At 37.4% G+C, this 14,379-nt stretch overlaps 2 protein-coding genes across 4 annotated transcripts; one reads left to right on the plus strand and one right to left on the minus strand.

Annotated features, from left to right (window-relative positions):
- Positions 1–215: 215 nt before the first annotated feature.
- On the minus strand, positions 216–5,080 carry LOC141069029 (uncharacterized). Of its 2 annotated transcripts, XR_012226499.1 has the most exons (3): positions 4,132–5,080; positions 3,880–4,043; positions 216–1,715 (listed from the first exon to the last, which is right to left on the minus strand). XR_012226499.1 is itself a non-coding variant. In XM_073558349.1 (2 exons), the coding sequence occupies exons 1-2, from the start codon at positions 4,870–4,872 to the stop codon at positions 1,644–1,646; spliced, it is 1,065 nt and encodes a 354-aa protein (XP_073414450.1). In that variant the 5' UTR covers positions 4,873–5,080; the 3' UTR covers positions 216–1,643. The 2 variants fall into 2 exon arrangements, 1 of the variants encoding a protein (XP_073414450.1); XM_073558349.1 differs by having other exon boundaries at positions 3,880–5,080.
- Positions 5,081–7,640: 2,560 nt separating this feature from the next.
- On the plus strand, positions 7,641–11,459 carry LOC141069051 (uncharacterized). Of its 2 annotated transcripts, XR_012226500.1 has the most exons (3): positions 7,641–8,589; positions 8,678–8,841; positions 11,006–11,459. XR_012226500.1 is itself a non-coding variant. In XM_073558353.1 (2 exons), exons 1-2 carry the CDS (start codon positions 7,849–7,851, stop codon positions 11,075–11,077), a joined length of 1,065 nt encoding a protein of 354 aa, XP_073414454.1. In that variant the 5' UTR covers positions 7,641–7,848; the 3' UTR covers positions 11,078–11,459. The 2 variants fall into 2 exon arrangements, 1 of the variants encoding a protein (XP_073414454.1); XM_073558353.1 differs by having other exon boundaries at positions 7,641–8,841.
- Positions 11,460–14,379: the final 2,920 nt, after the last annotated feature.

Raw genomic sequence — 14,379 nt, forward strand, 5'->3', positions numbered from 1 at the left:
TGTATGTAGTATGTATGTAGTATGTATGTAGCATGTAGTATGTATGTAGCATGCATGTAGTATATATGTAGTATGTATGCATATATCAACAAAGAGCCATATCTCAACTATTAAGTGAAAATTAAGGACCAAAAGAGTTTTAGCATAAAAAATATAAATTTTATTGCATAATAATTAAAAACAACAGCAGAGCAACAATGCTAAAACAGGCAGTGGTAGACATAAATGGTAGATGATATCTAGAAAAGAATCCAAGTGGAAAGGGCATTACTCCCTCAAAGTACTCAATGATAAATCACATCCATGTAGGGTAAATATAATCTAGAGTGCCTTATTCATGAATCTGCCATATTTTATATAGTAGAGGTAATAGAGAGTATATCTTTTGCCAAAGAATTTATTTTAATAAATTCACTAGAATGTTAATTCTCAGCTGAGAAAAAAATAGGACCAATATAGTGTAATGTACATGACGCCGTGAGCAGTAACCACCACACGGAGAATAGATTAAATAGGTTACAAAAAGCTGCACCAAACATATGAGCTCACATAAAGTGGCAAAAGTTACAAATAAATACAAGTAATTGCCACAATGTGAGCCGGCATATTCACGAAGAGCAACATAAATAAACAGTTAGTTGCTCAGCAGAATAAACCACATATTAATGTGAATAAAACTGGGCGCAAATTGAAAAGAAAATGCAAATAATAACCTCAGCAAATATTGGCGCAGATAAGCCCATACAAATGACCAAACTAAGGCCAAAGCAAAGTATTCTCTACTAGGCAGAGAAAAAGACCTATTAATGCAAGTTGAACCGGATAACAATTAAGAAATAGAGTAACGTAACACTTACATGAAGTGACTATGTGCTGCCACTGCCTGCCGCCTCTACGCGCGTTGCGCCTTGGCTTCCTCAGGAGGCGTAACTCACACTAGCCCCGGAATTGATATATATAGGGTCAATAGGCAATAAACCACATCGCGCAACAGGTGTCATCCCGATTGAGCACATGCGCAATGCCAGACCACAAGACTCCCCATTCAGAAGTCTGAAAGTAAGTGACGCATGCGCTGATGTATCCCGACTCAGTAAATCAGAGATCCTCCTTCAGCGCTCATAGGGAGCAAATGGATACCGCTGCATAAGCAGCAGAACACCACAAGCGCACCTGGTGAGCGTGTCAGGAGATCTCAAGTAGGGAAAATCCTGGGCATGCGTACCAATCAGACAAAAAAACAAAAGAAAAAGATATGATCAAAATGTGAGCAACATTTGTAAAAATATTACTGAAAAAATGATAAAGTGTATAGAATAAAAACAAAAAATTGGATACTAGTGCCAAATGGATTATGCAGAAAATGAGACAAGTGATTTGGTGAATAAAATACAGAAAATAATATCGATAATATCCCCAATAATCAATCCCCAAAATAATGGGGACAAAAAAATGCTACCTAACAATAATGATAGTGATAAATAAGTACCAAATAAATTGTACAGAATATGTAACTAACAGTATTGGTGAACAATAATAAAATACATAGAATATAATAATATTAATAATATCCCCAATGTTCATTCACTCAATCAATGAGGACAAATATCCCAAAGTCTTCTTCTTTGTGAGTGAGATACGCTTCATTTTCTGTGTAATAAACAAGATCCACAACCAAGAGCAGACTGAATGAGGTAAATCGAATGGAATGGAAACTAAAAATAATAAGAATAAAAAATATTAAAAACCGAAGCAAAAAATAAAAACCATGTATACACAATATGAGAAATTTTATTTATATTATAAGAAGGATCCAAAACCATTATTCTCATTTAAACCCACTGGTATCATCGTGTTAAGCCTATAGATCCATCTGCTTTCTACCTGTGAAAGAGTTTGAAATAAATTTCCACCCCTCGTACCCAACGATACCTGATCAATTGCAAAAACACGAAGATCATCAGCACGAGAATGATGAAATGCACGAAAATGCCTCGGTAATGTCTTCAATTGGTCCAGATCCTTAGCCTCCTTAGATTTTTCGATATCTCGAACATGCTCGCGAATTCTAATTCTAAGCTCTCTTGTAGTCATTCCTATGTAAATCTTTTTGCAAGAACAACTTGCATAATATATCACACCCTTAGATGAACAGGTAAGGCATTTTCTGATTGAAAAGGTCTTGGAATGATCTGAATTTTGAAATGTATTCATTTTAAGTGTATTAGAACATGCTTTACAAGTTCGACAAGGGTAAAATCCTTGGAGTTCACCAAAAATACCCTTTTGTACTTTTTCGTTGGAGGTTAGATGACTCCTTACAAGTAGATCAGAAAGATTTTTAGATCTTTTGGCTGTAATACAAGGTCTAGATGGCAATGTCTTTTTCAAAATAGGATCTATTTGTAACACATGCCAGTGTTTATTGATTATACCAGTAAAGTTATCCCATTGATCATTAAACGGGGTAATTAGACGAACTTGATTATTATCCCTAGGTTTGGAATTTCTCTTGTATAGCAATTGATCCCTAGGGATTTCTTGTACTCTATTATAAGCTCTACGAATTTGCCTATGACCATATCCTCTTTCTCTAAATCTGGAATATAAATCTGCAGCTTGATTTTGGTATGTCTTTTCCGAAGAGCAAATCCTCTTTGCTCGCAAAAACTGCCCCACTGGAATTGAGCGTATAGTGGATTTTAGATGAGAGGACTTAGCGTGTAGAATTGAATTAGTGGCCGTAGGTTTTCTATATATATCAGTCGATACAGATCCATCATCATTGACTGAAATATCGATGTCCAAAAAACTAACTCTCTTCCCATAGGAATAAGTGAGTTTTATGTTCAGATCGTTATCATTCAATGCAGACATGAATGTTTTTAATTCATCCAACGGGCCCTCCCATACAAACATCACATCATCTATGTATCTCATCCAATTGTGGGCCTTTTCAATATTGGTAACAGGAGAACACTGAAAGATTTCCCTCTCCCAAAAACCCAAAAATAAATTGGCATAAGCCGGAGCACAAGCCGCCCCCATGGCTGTACCTTGAGTTTGCAAAAATACTTGTTCTTTAAATAAAAAACAGTTGTGCGTCAGAATAAATTCTAACAGAATAATTATAAGGGCTGCCAAAAGGGGGTCCAAATTACTATTTCTCAAAAACCAGGAGGTAGCTCTAAGTCCCTGGTCATGGCGAATGGAGGTGTATAGCGCCTCCACATCAGCCGTGACAAGGATCATATCATCTCCCAGATGTAGCTGGTCTAACCTCCGTAGAGCCGCAGTTGTATCAAGAATATGGGAGGGTAGAGTGGTCACCAAGGGCTTCAGATAGTAATCTACTATCTGACATATCAGTTCACTAAGTCCTTCCTTTCCGGACACGATAGGACGGCCGGGCGGATCCTCAATGTTCTTATGTATTTTTGGGATTAAATATAAAGTGGGCAGTTTAGGTTTTAAAGATTCAACAAACTCCAAAAGTGATTTGGGGATAATACCCTTCTCATGTGCCTCTAACAGAATATCATTTAGTTCTTTATGATATGCAGGAAGAGGACTGAAAGTCAATTTTTTATAGCAATTAGTGTCCGATAATAATTTATGAGCCTGTTTTTCATAAAGGTCACGTGGCCAAAGAACAAGATTGCCACCTTTATCGGCTCTTTTAAAGATTACATCTTTCCAACCTTGCATTTCCATAATTGCTTTTTTATCACTCATAAAAGTTGGATTAAAGCGATAGTTTTTCTTAAGTTCCTCTATATCATGAGTGACCAATCTCACAAAAGTCTCAACTGCCGAGCATGTGTTAAGGTTAGGAAATTTTTTTGATTTATTAAACAAGGAAACGGGAAAAGAACTCACCGCTTCCATAGGGTTGCTCTCCTCTGCTAAGGATTCTAAAATTTCCAGAGCAGCTTTCTCTTCCTCAGAATTGAGTGACAATCCCATAGTACTTTTCTCATGGAATCTCTTTAGTATCAGTTTTCTCGCGAACAGGTGAACATCTTTTATGACCGTGAAGGAATCTAATTGTTGAGATGGAGAAAAGGATAAACCTTTTTCTAACAATTCTACCTGTTCATTAGATAAAATATGCGAGGATAGATTAATTACCTTAGGTTTATCATTTCTCCTGGTACCAGAGTTAGATTGATATCTTGCACTTCCTCTGCCCCTACCACCATATCTTGTTTTAATACGTCTGGGAGTATAATATTCCCTTTCGTGAGTTGAAGTGGTATTACTGGATATAGAAGACACCGAAGACACAGATGAACTTCTTATCTCTGATTGTTTCTGATCTTCTACTGAAATTCTATTTTGCCAACGAAAGACTTTTTTCTGATCATAATCCATCACATCACGTTGATATTTTTTCATTTTATTTTTACTGATCTGTTGTTCCCATTTCTCCATATCATGATTGAGATCCTGAAAGAAATTTTCCAGGGCCTCTTTTGACAATTTGGCTACCAACTCTTCTTGTAATTTGTTCAGCTCAATATCCAATTCTTCCAAAATAGAAGCATTTTTGATATTGATGATCTCCATAAAAGACATAGAGCATGCTGAGGAAACACTTTCCCATTTAGATATTAACTCAGTATCATCCAGACTAAAGGTTGGATAGAGTTGTATCCGCAGGCCACGTGGAATGATTTTTTGTTTAATATAATTATCTAGGGATGTTTTAGTCCACCAAATCCTAGTTTTTTTATTAACCAAGTTTTTATATTTCATCATTAATCCTTTATCATCATATTGGGTATGATTAAAATTAGCAATTGAGCTCTGTTTGAATAAATCCAATGCTTTATCCTGCCAGACCTTTTCCCTGGCTTTGAAATCCATCATAGGGAATTAAACTGTGGTAAAACAGAAAATATACATTAAGTACCAAAAAAATCCCCTGTTAATGGGAAATAAGTAATAGCATAACTCAGAAAACAGTATATATCAACAAAGAGCCATATCTCAACTATTAAGTGAAAATTAAGGACCAAAAGAGTTTTAGCATAAAAAATATAAATTTTATTGCATAATAATTAAAAACAACAGCAGAGCAACAATGCTAAAACAGGCAGTGGTAGACATAAATGGTAGATGATATCTAGAAAAGAATCCAAGTGGAAAGGGCATTACTCCCTCAAAGTACTCAATGATAAATCACATCCATGTAGTGTAAATATAATCTAGAGTGCCTTATTCATGAATCTGCCATATTTTATATAGTAGAGGTAATAGAGAGTATATCTTTTGCCAAAGAATTTATTTTAATAAATTCACTAGAATGTTAATTCTCAGCTGAGAAAAAAATAGGACCAATATAGTGTAATGTACATGACGCCGTGAGCAGTAACCACCACACGGAGAATAGATTAAATAGGTTACAAAAAGCTGCACCAAACATATGAGCTCACATAAAGTGGCAAAAGTTACAAATAAATACAAGTAATTGCCACAATGTGAGCCGGCATATTCACGAAGAGCAACATAAATAAACAGTTAGTTGCTCAGCAGAATAAACCACATATTAATGTGAATAAAACTGGGTGCAAATTGAAAAGAAAATGCAAATAATAACCTCAGCAAATATTGGCGCAGATAAGCCCATACAAATGACCAAACTAAGGCCAAAGCAAAGTATTCTCTACTAGGCAGAGAAAAAGACCTATTAATGCAAGTTGAACCGGATAACAATTAAGAAATAGAGTAACGTAACACTTACATGAAGTGACTATGTGCTGCCACTGCCTGCCGCCTCTACGCGCGTTGCGCCTTGGCTTCCTCAGGAGGCGTAACTCACACTAGCCCCGGAATTGATATATATAGGGTCAATAGGCAATAAACCACATCGCGCAACAGGTGTCATCCCGATTGAGCACATGCGCAATGCCAGACCACAAGACTCCCCATTCAGAAGTCTGAAAGTAAGTGACGCATGCGCTGATGTATCCCGACTCAGTAAATCAGAGATCCTCCTTCAGCGCTCATAGGGAGCAAATGGATACCGCTGCATAAGCAGCAGAACACCACAAGCGCACCTGGTGAGCGTGTCAGGAGATCTCAAGTAGGGAAAATCCTGGGCATGCGTACCAATCAGACAAAAAAACAAAAGAAAAAGATATGATCAAAATGTGAGCAACATTTGTAAAAATATTACTGAAAAAATGATAAAGTGTATAGAATAAAAACAAAAAATTGGATACTAGTGCCAAATGGATTATGCAGAAAATGAGACAAGTGATTTGGTGAATAAAATATTCTATGTATTTTATTATTGTTCACCAATACTGTTAGTTACATATTCTGTACAATTTATTTGGTACTTATTTATCACTATCATTATTGTTAGGTAGCATTTTTTTGTCCCCATTATTTTGGGGATTGATTATTGGGGATATTATCGATATTATTTTCTGTATTTTATTCACCAAATCACTTGTCTCATTTTCTGCATAATCCATTTGGCACTAGTATCCAATTTTTTGTTTTTATTCTATACACTTTATCATTTTTTCAGTAATATTTTTACAAATGTTGCTCACATTTTGATCATATCTTTTTCTTTTGTTTTTTTGTCTGATTGGTACGCATGCCCAGGATTTTCCCTACTTGAGATCTCCTGACACGCTCACCAGGTGCGCTTGTGGTGTTCTGCTGCTTATGCAGCGGTATCCATTTGCTCCCTATGAGCGCTGAAGGAGGATCTCTGATTTACTGAGTCGGGATACATCAGCGCATGCGTCACTTACTTTCAGACTTCTGAATGGGGAGTCTTGTGGTCTGGCATTGCGCATGTGCTCAATCGGGATGACACCTGTTGCGCGATGTGGTTTATTGCCTATTGACCCTATATATATCAATTCCGGGGCTAGTGTGAGTTACGCCTCCTGAGGAAGCCAAGGCGCAACGCGCGTAGAGGCGGCAGGCAGTGGCAGCACATAGTCACTTCATGTAAGTGTTACGTTACTCTATTTCTTAATTGTTATCCGGTTCAACTTGCATTAATAGGTCTTTTTCTCTGCCTAGTAGAGAATCTTTGCTTTGGCCTTAGTTTGGTCATTTGTATGGGCTTATCTGCGCCAATATTTGCTGAGGTTATTATTTGCATTTTCTTTTCAATTTGCGCCCAGTTTTATTCACATTAATATGTGGTTTATTCTGCTGAGCAACTAACTGTTTATTTATGTTGCTCTTCGTGAATATGCCGGCTCACATTGTGGCAATTACTTGTATTTATTTGTAACTTTTGCCACTTTATGTGAGCTCATATGTTTGGTGCAGCTTTTTGTAACCTATTTAATCTATTCTCCGTGTGGTGGTTACTGCTCACGGCGTCATGTACATTACACTATATTGGTCCTATTTTTTTCTCAGCTGAGAATTAACATTCTAGTGAATTTATTAAAATAAATTCTTTGGCAAAAGATATACTCTCTATTACCTCTACTATATAAAATATGGCAGATTCATGAATAAGGCACTCTAGATTATATTTACACTACATGGATGTGATTTATCATTGAGTACTTTGAGGGAGTAATGCCCTTTCCACTTGGATTCTTTTCTAGATATCATCTACCATTTATGTCTACCACTGCCTGTTTTAGCATTGTTGCTCTGCTGTTGTTTTTAATTATTATGCAATAAAATTTATATTTTTTATGCTAAAACTCTTTTGGTCCTTAATTTTCACTTAATAGTTGAGATATGGCTCTTTGTTGATATATACTGTTTTCTGAGTTATGCTATTACTTATTTCCCATTAACAGGGGATTTTTTTGGTACTTAATGTATATTTTCTGTTTTACCACAGTTTAATTCCCTATGATGGATTTCAAAGCCAGGGAAAAGGTCTGGCAGGATAAAGCATTGGATTTATTCAAACAGAGCTCAATTGCTAATTTTAATCATACCCAATATGATGATAAAGGATTAATGATGAAATATAAAAACTTGGTTAATAAAAAAACTAGGATTTGGTGGACTAAAACATCCCTAGATAATTATATTAAACAAAAAATCATTCCACGTGGCCTGCGGATACAACTCTATCCAACCTTTAGTCTGGATGATACTGAGTTAATATCTAAATGGGAAAGTGTTTCCTCAGCATGCTCTATGTCTTTTATGGAGATCATCAATATCAAAAATGCTTCTATTTTGGAAGAATTGGATATTGAGCTGAACAAATTACAAGAAGAGTTGGTAGCCAAATTGTCAAAAGAGGCCCTGGAAAAATTCTTTCAGGATCTCAATCATGATATGGAGAAATGGGAACAACAGATCAGTAAAAATAAAATGAAAAAATATCAACGTGATGTGATGGATTATGATCAGAAAAAAGTCTTTCGTTGGCAAAATAGAATTTCAGTAGAAGATCAGAAACAATCAGAGATAAGAAGTTCATCTGTGTCTTCGGTGTCTTCTATATCCAGTAATACCACTTCAACTCACGAAAGGGAATATTATACTCCCAGACGTATTAAAACAAGATATGGTGGTAGGGGCAGAGGAAGTGCAAGATATCAATCTAACTCTGGTACCAGGAGAAATGATAAACCTAAGGTAATTAATCTATCCTCGCATATTTTATCTAATGAACAGGTAGAATTGTTAGAAAAAGGTTTATCCTTTTCTCCATCTCAACAATTAGATTCCTTCACGGTCATAAAAGATGTTCACCTGTTCGCGAGAAAACTGATACTAAAGAGATTCCATGAGAAAAGTACTATGGGATTGTCACTCAATTCTGAGGAAGAGAAAGCTGCTCTGGAAATTTTAGAATCCTTAGCAGAGGAGAGCAACCCTATGGAAGCGGTGAGTTCTTTTCCCGTTTCCTTGTTTAATAAATCAAAAAAATTTCCTAACCTTAACACATGCTCGGCAGTTGAGACTTTTGTGAGATTGGTCACTCATGATATAGAGGAACTTAAGAAAAACTATTGCTTTAATCCAACTTTTATGAGTGATAAAAAAGCAATTATGGAAATGCAAGGTTGGAAAGATGTAATCTTTAAAAGAGCCGATAAAGGTGGCAATCTTGTTCTTTGGCCACGTGACCTTTATGAAAAACAGGCTCATAAATTATTATCGGACACTAATTGCTATAAAAAATTGACTTTCAGTCCTCTTCCTGCATATCATAAAGAACTAAATGATATTCTGTTAGAGGCACATGAGAAGGGTATTATCCCCAAATCACTTTTGGAGTTTGTTGAATCTTTAAAACCTAAACTGCCCACTTTATATTTAATCCCAAAAATACATAAGAACATTGAGGATCCGCCCGGCCGTCCTATCGTGTCCGGAAAGGAAGGACTTAGTGAACTGATATGTCAGATAGTAGATTACTATCTGAAGCCCTTGGTGACCACTCTACCCTCCCATATTCTTGATACAACTGCGGCTCTACGGAGGTTAGACCAGCTACATCTGGGAGATGATATGATCCTTGTCACGGCTGATGTGGAGGCGCTATACACCTCCATTCGCCATGACCAGGGACTTAGAGCTACCTCCTGGTTTTTGAGAAATAGTAATTTGGACCCCCTTTTGGCAGCCCTTATAATTATTCTGTTAGAATTTATTCTGACGCACAACTGTTTTTTAATTAAAGAACAAGTATTTTTGCAAACTCAAGGTACAGCCATGTGGGCGGCTTGTGCTCCGGCTTATGCCAATTTATTTTTGGGTTTTTGGGAGAGGGAAATCTTTCAGTGTTCTCCTGTTACCAATATTGAAAAGGCCCACAATTGGATGAGATACATAGATGATGTGATGTTTGTATGGGAGGGCCCGTTGGATGAATTAAAAACATTCATGTCTGCATTGAATGATAACGATCTGAACATAAAACTCACTTATTCCTATGGGAAGAGAGTTAGTTTTTTGGACATCGATATTTCAGTCAATGATGATGGATCTGTATCGACTGATATATATAGAAAACCTACGGCCACTAATTCAATTCTACACGCTAAGTCCTCTCATCTAAAATCCACTATACGCTCAATTCCAGTGGGGCAGTTTTTGCGAGCAAAGAGGATTTGCTCTTCGGAAAAGACATACCAAAATCAAGCTGCAGATTTATATTCCAGATTTAGAGAAAGAGGATATGGTCATAGGCAAATTCGTAGAGCTTATAATAGAGTACAAGAAATCCCTAGGGATCAATTGCTATACAAGAGAAATTCGAAACCTAGGGATAATAATCAAGTTCGTCTAATTACCCCGTTTAATGATCAATGGGATAACTTTACTGGTATAATCAATAAACACTGGCATGTGTTACAAATAGATCCTATTTTGAAAAAGACATTGCCATCTAGACCTTGTATTACAGCCAAAAGATCTAAAAATCTTTCTGATCTACTTGTAAGGAGTCATCTAACCTCCAACGAAAAAGTACAAAAGGGTATTTTTGGTGAACTCCAAGGATTTTACCCTTGTCGAACTTGTAAAGCATGTTCTAATACACTTAAAATGAATACATTTCAAAATTCAGATCATTCCAAGACCTTTTCAATCAGAAAATGCCTTACCTGTTCATCTAAGGGTGTGATATATTATGCAAGTTGTTCTTGCAAAAAGATTTACATAGGAATGACTACAAGAGAGCTTAGAATTAGAATTCGCGAGCATGTTCGAGATATCGAAAAATCTAAGGAGGCTAAGGATCTGGACCAATTGAAGACATTACCGAGGCATTTTCGTGCATTTCATCATTCTCGTGCTGATGATCTTCGTGTTTTTGCAATTGATCAGGTATCGTTGGGTACGAGGGGTGGAAATTTATTTCAAACTCTTTCACAGGTAGAAAGCAGATGGATCTATAGGCTTAACACGATGATACCAGTGGGTTTAAATGAGAATAATGGTTTTGGATCCTTCTTATAATATAAATAAAATTTCTCATATTGTGTATACATGGTTTTTATTTTTTGCTTCGGTTTTTAATATTTTTTATTCTTATTATTTTTAGTTTCCATTCCATTCGATTTACCTCATTCAGTCTGCTCTTGGTTGTGGATCTTGTTTATTACACAGAAAATGAAGCGTATCTCACTCACAAAGAAGAAGACTTTGGGATATTTGTCCTCATTGATTGAGTGAATGAACATTGGGGATATTATTAATATTATTATATTCTATGTATTTTATTATTGTTCACCAATACTGTTAGTTACATATTCTGTACAATTTATTTGGTACTTATTTATCACTATCATTATTGTTAGGTAGCATTTTTTTGTCCCCATTATTTTGGGGATTGATTATTGGGGATATTATCGATATTATTTTCTGTATTTTATTCACCAAATCACTTGTCTCATTTTCTGCATAATCCATTTGGCACTAGTATCCAATTTTTTGTTTTTATTCTATACACTTTATCATTTTTTCAGTAATATTTTTACAAATGTTGCTCACATTTTGATCATATCTTTTTCTTTAGTTTTTTTGTCTGATTGGTACGCATGCCCAGGATTTTCCCTACTTGAGATCTCCTGACACGCTCACCAGGTGCGCTTGTGGTGTTCTGCTGCTTATGCAGCGGTATCCATTTGCTCCCTATGAGCGCTGAAGGAGGATCTCTGATTTACTGAGTCGGGATACATCAGCGCATGCGTCACTTACTTTCAGACTTCTGAATGGGGAGTCTTGTGGTCTGGCATTGCGCATGTGCTCAATCGGGATGACACCTGTTGCGCGATGTGGTTTATTGCCTATTGACCCTATATATATCAATTCCGGGGCTAGTGTGAGTTACGCCTCCTGAGGAAGCCAAGGCGCAACGCGCGTAGAGGCGGCAGGCAGTGGCAGCACATAGTCACTTCATGTAAGTGTTACGTTACTCTATTTCTTAATTGTTATCCGGTTCAACTTGCATTAATAGGTCTTTTTCTCTGCCTAGTAGAGAATACTTTGCTTTGGCCTTAGTTTGGTCATTTGTATGGGCTTATCTGCGCCAATATTTGCTGAGGTTATTATTTGCATTTTCTTTTCAATTTGCGCCCAGTTTTATTCACATTAATATGTGGTTTATTCTGCTGAGCAACTAACTGTTTATTTATGTTGCTCTTCGTGAATATGCCGGCTCACATTGTGGCAATTACTTGTATTTATTTGTAACTTTTGCCACTTTATGTGAGCTCATATGTTTGGTGCAGCTTTTTGTAACCTATTTAATCTATTCTCCGTGTGGTGGTTACTGCTCACGGCGTCATGTACATTACACTATATTGGTCCTATTTTTTTCTCAGCTGAGAATTAACATTCTAGTGAATTTATTAAAATAAATTCTTTGGCAAAAGATATACTCTCTATTACCTCTACTATATAAAATATGGCAGATTCATGAATAAGGCACTCTAGATTATATTTACACTACATGGATGTGATTTATCATTGAGTACTTTGAGGGAGTAATGCCCTTTCCACTTGGATTCTTTTCTAGATATCATCTACCATTTATGTCTACCACTGCCTGTTTTAGCATTGTTGCTCTGCTGTTGTTTTTAATTATTATGCAATAAAATTTATATTTTTTATGCTAAAACTCTTTTGGTCCTTAATTTTCACTTAATAGTTGCGATATGGCTCTTTGTTGATATATACTGTTTTCTGAGTTATGCTATTACTTATTTCCCATTAACAGGGGATTTTTTTGGTACTTAAAGTATGTATGTATGTAGTATGTATGTAGTATATACACTCACTGGCCACTTTATTAGGTACACCTGTCCAACTGTGTGTTAAGACTTAATTTCTAATCAGCCAATCACATGGCGGCAACTCAGTGCATTTAGGCATGTAGACATGGTCAAGACAATCTCCTGCAGTTCAAACCGAGCATCAGTATGGGGAAGAAAGGTGATTTGAGTGCCTTTGAACGTGGCATGATTGTTGGTGCCAGAAGGGCTGGTCTGAGAATTTCAGAAACTGCTGATCTACTGGGATTTTCACGCACAACCATCTCTAGGGTTTACAGAGAATGGTCCGAAAAAGAAAAAAAATCCAGTGAGCGGCAGTTCTGTGGCCGGAAATGCCATGTTGATGCCAGAGGTCAGAGGAGAATGGGCAGACTGGTTCGAGCTGATAGAAAGGCAACAGTGACTCAAATTGCCACCCGTTACAACCAAGGTAGGCAGAAGAGCATCTCTGAACGCACAGTGCGTCGAACTTTGAGGCAGATGGGCTACAGCAGCAGAAGACCACACTGGGTACCACTCCTCTCAGCTAAGAACAGGAAACTGAGGCTACAATTTGCACAAGCTCATCGAAATTGGACAGTAGAAGATTGGAAAAACGTTGCCTGGTCTGATGAGTCTCGATTTCTGCTGCGACATTCGGATGGTAGGGTCAGAATTTGGCGTAAACAACATGAAAGCATGGATCCATCCTGCCTTGTATCAACGGTTCAGGCTGGTGGTGGTGGTGTCATGGTGTGGGGAATTTTTTCTTGGCACTCTTTGGGCCCCTTGGTACCAATTGAGCATCGTTGCAACGCCACAGCCTACCTGAGTATTGTTGCTGACCATGTCCATCCCTTTATGACCACAATGTACCCAACATCTGATGGCTACTTTCAGCAGGATAATGCGCCATGTCATAAAGCTCGAATCATCTCAGATTGGTTTCTTGAACATGACAATGAGTTTACTGTACTCAAATGGCCTCCTCAGTCACCAGATCTCAATCCAATAGAGCATCTTTGGGATGTGGTGGAACGGGAGATTCGCATCAGGGATGTGCAGCCGACAAATCTGCGCCAACTGTGTGATGCCATCATGTCAATATGGTCCAAAATCTCTGAGGAATGCTTCCAGCACCTTGTTGAATCTCTGCCACGAAGAATTGAGGCAGTTCTGAAGGCAAAAGGGGGTCCAACCCCTTACTAGCATGGTGTACCTAATAAAGTGGCCAGTGAGTGTATGTAGCATGTAGCATGCATGTAGTATATATGTAGTATGTATGTAGTATGTATGTATGTGGTATGTATGTGGTATGTATGTGGTATGTATGTTGTATGTATGTAGTATGTATGTAGCATGTAGTATGTATGTAGCATGCATGTAGCATGCATGTAGTATGTATGTAGTATTTTTTTTTTTTTTTTTTTAACATTTAACACATTAGCCGGATGATGGGACTACTACTGTCCCATCATTGGCTAATGTGTCAATCACCGTCATGGTAGCAGGCATCGCCAGATGGGACTTGTAGTCCCATCGGACGATGCTTGCACAGACCCCCGGACATCAGCACAGCCCCCCGGCAGGCCGGCACAGCCCCCCGGCAGGCCGGTACAGACCCCCACAGGGTGCACAGACCACCGGCAGGCCGGCACAGCCC

Source organism: Dendrobates tinctorius, unplaced genomic scaffold (assembly GCF_039654945.1).
Source record: "Dendrobates tinctorius isolate UK_male_01 unplaced genomic scaffold, ASM3965494v1 ptg000013l, whole genome shotgun sequence".
Taxonomy (NCBI): domain Eukaryota; kingdom Metazoa; phylum Chordata; class Amphibia; order Anura; family Dendrobatidae; genus Dendrobates; species Dendrobates tinctorius.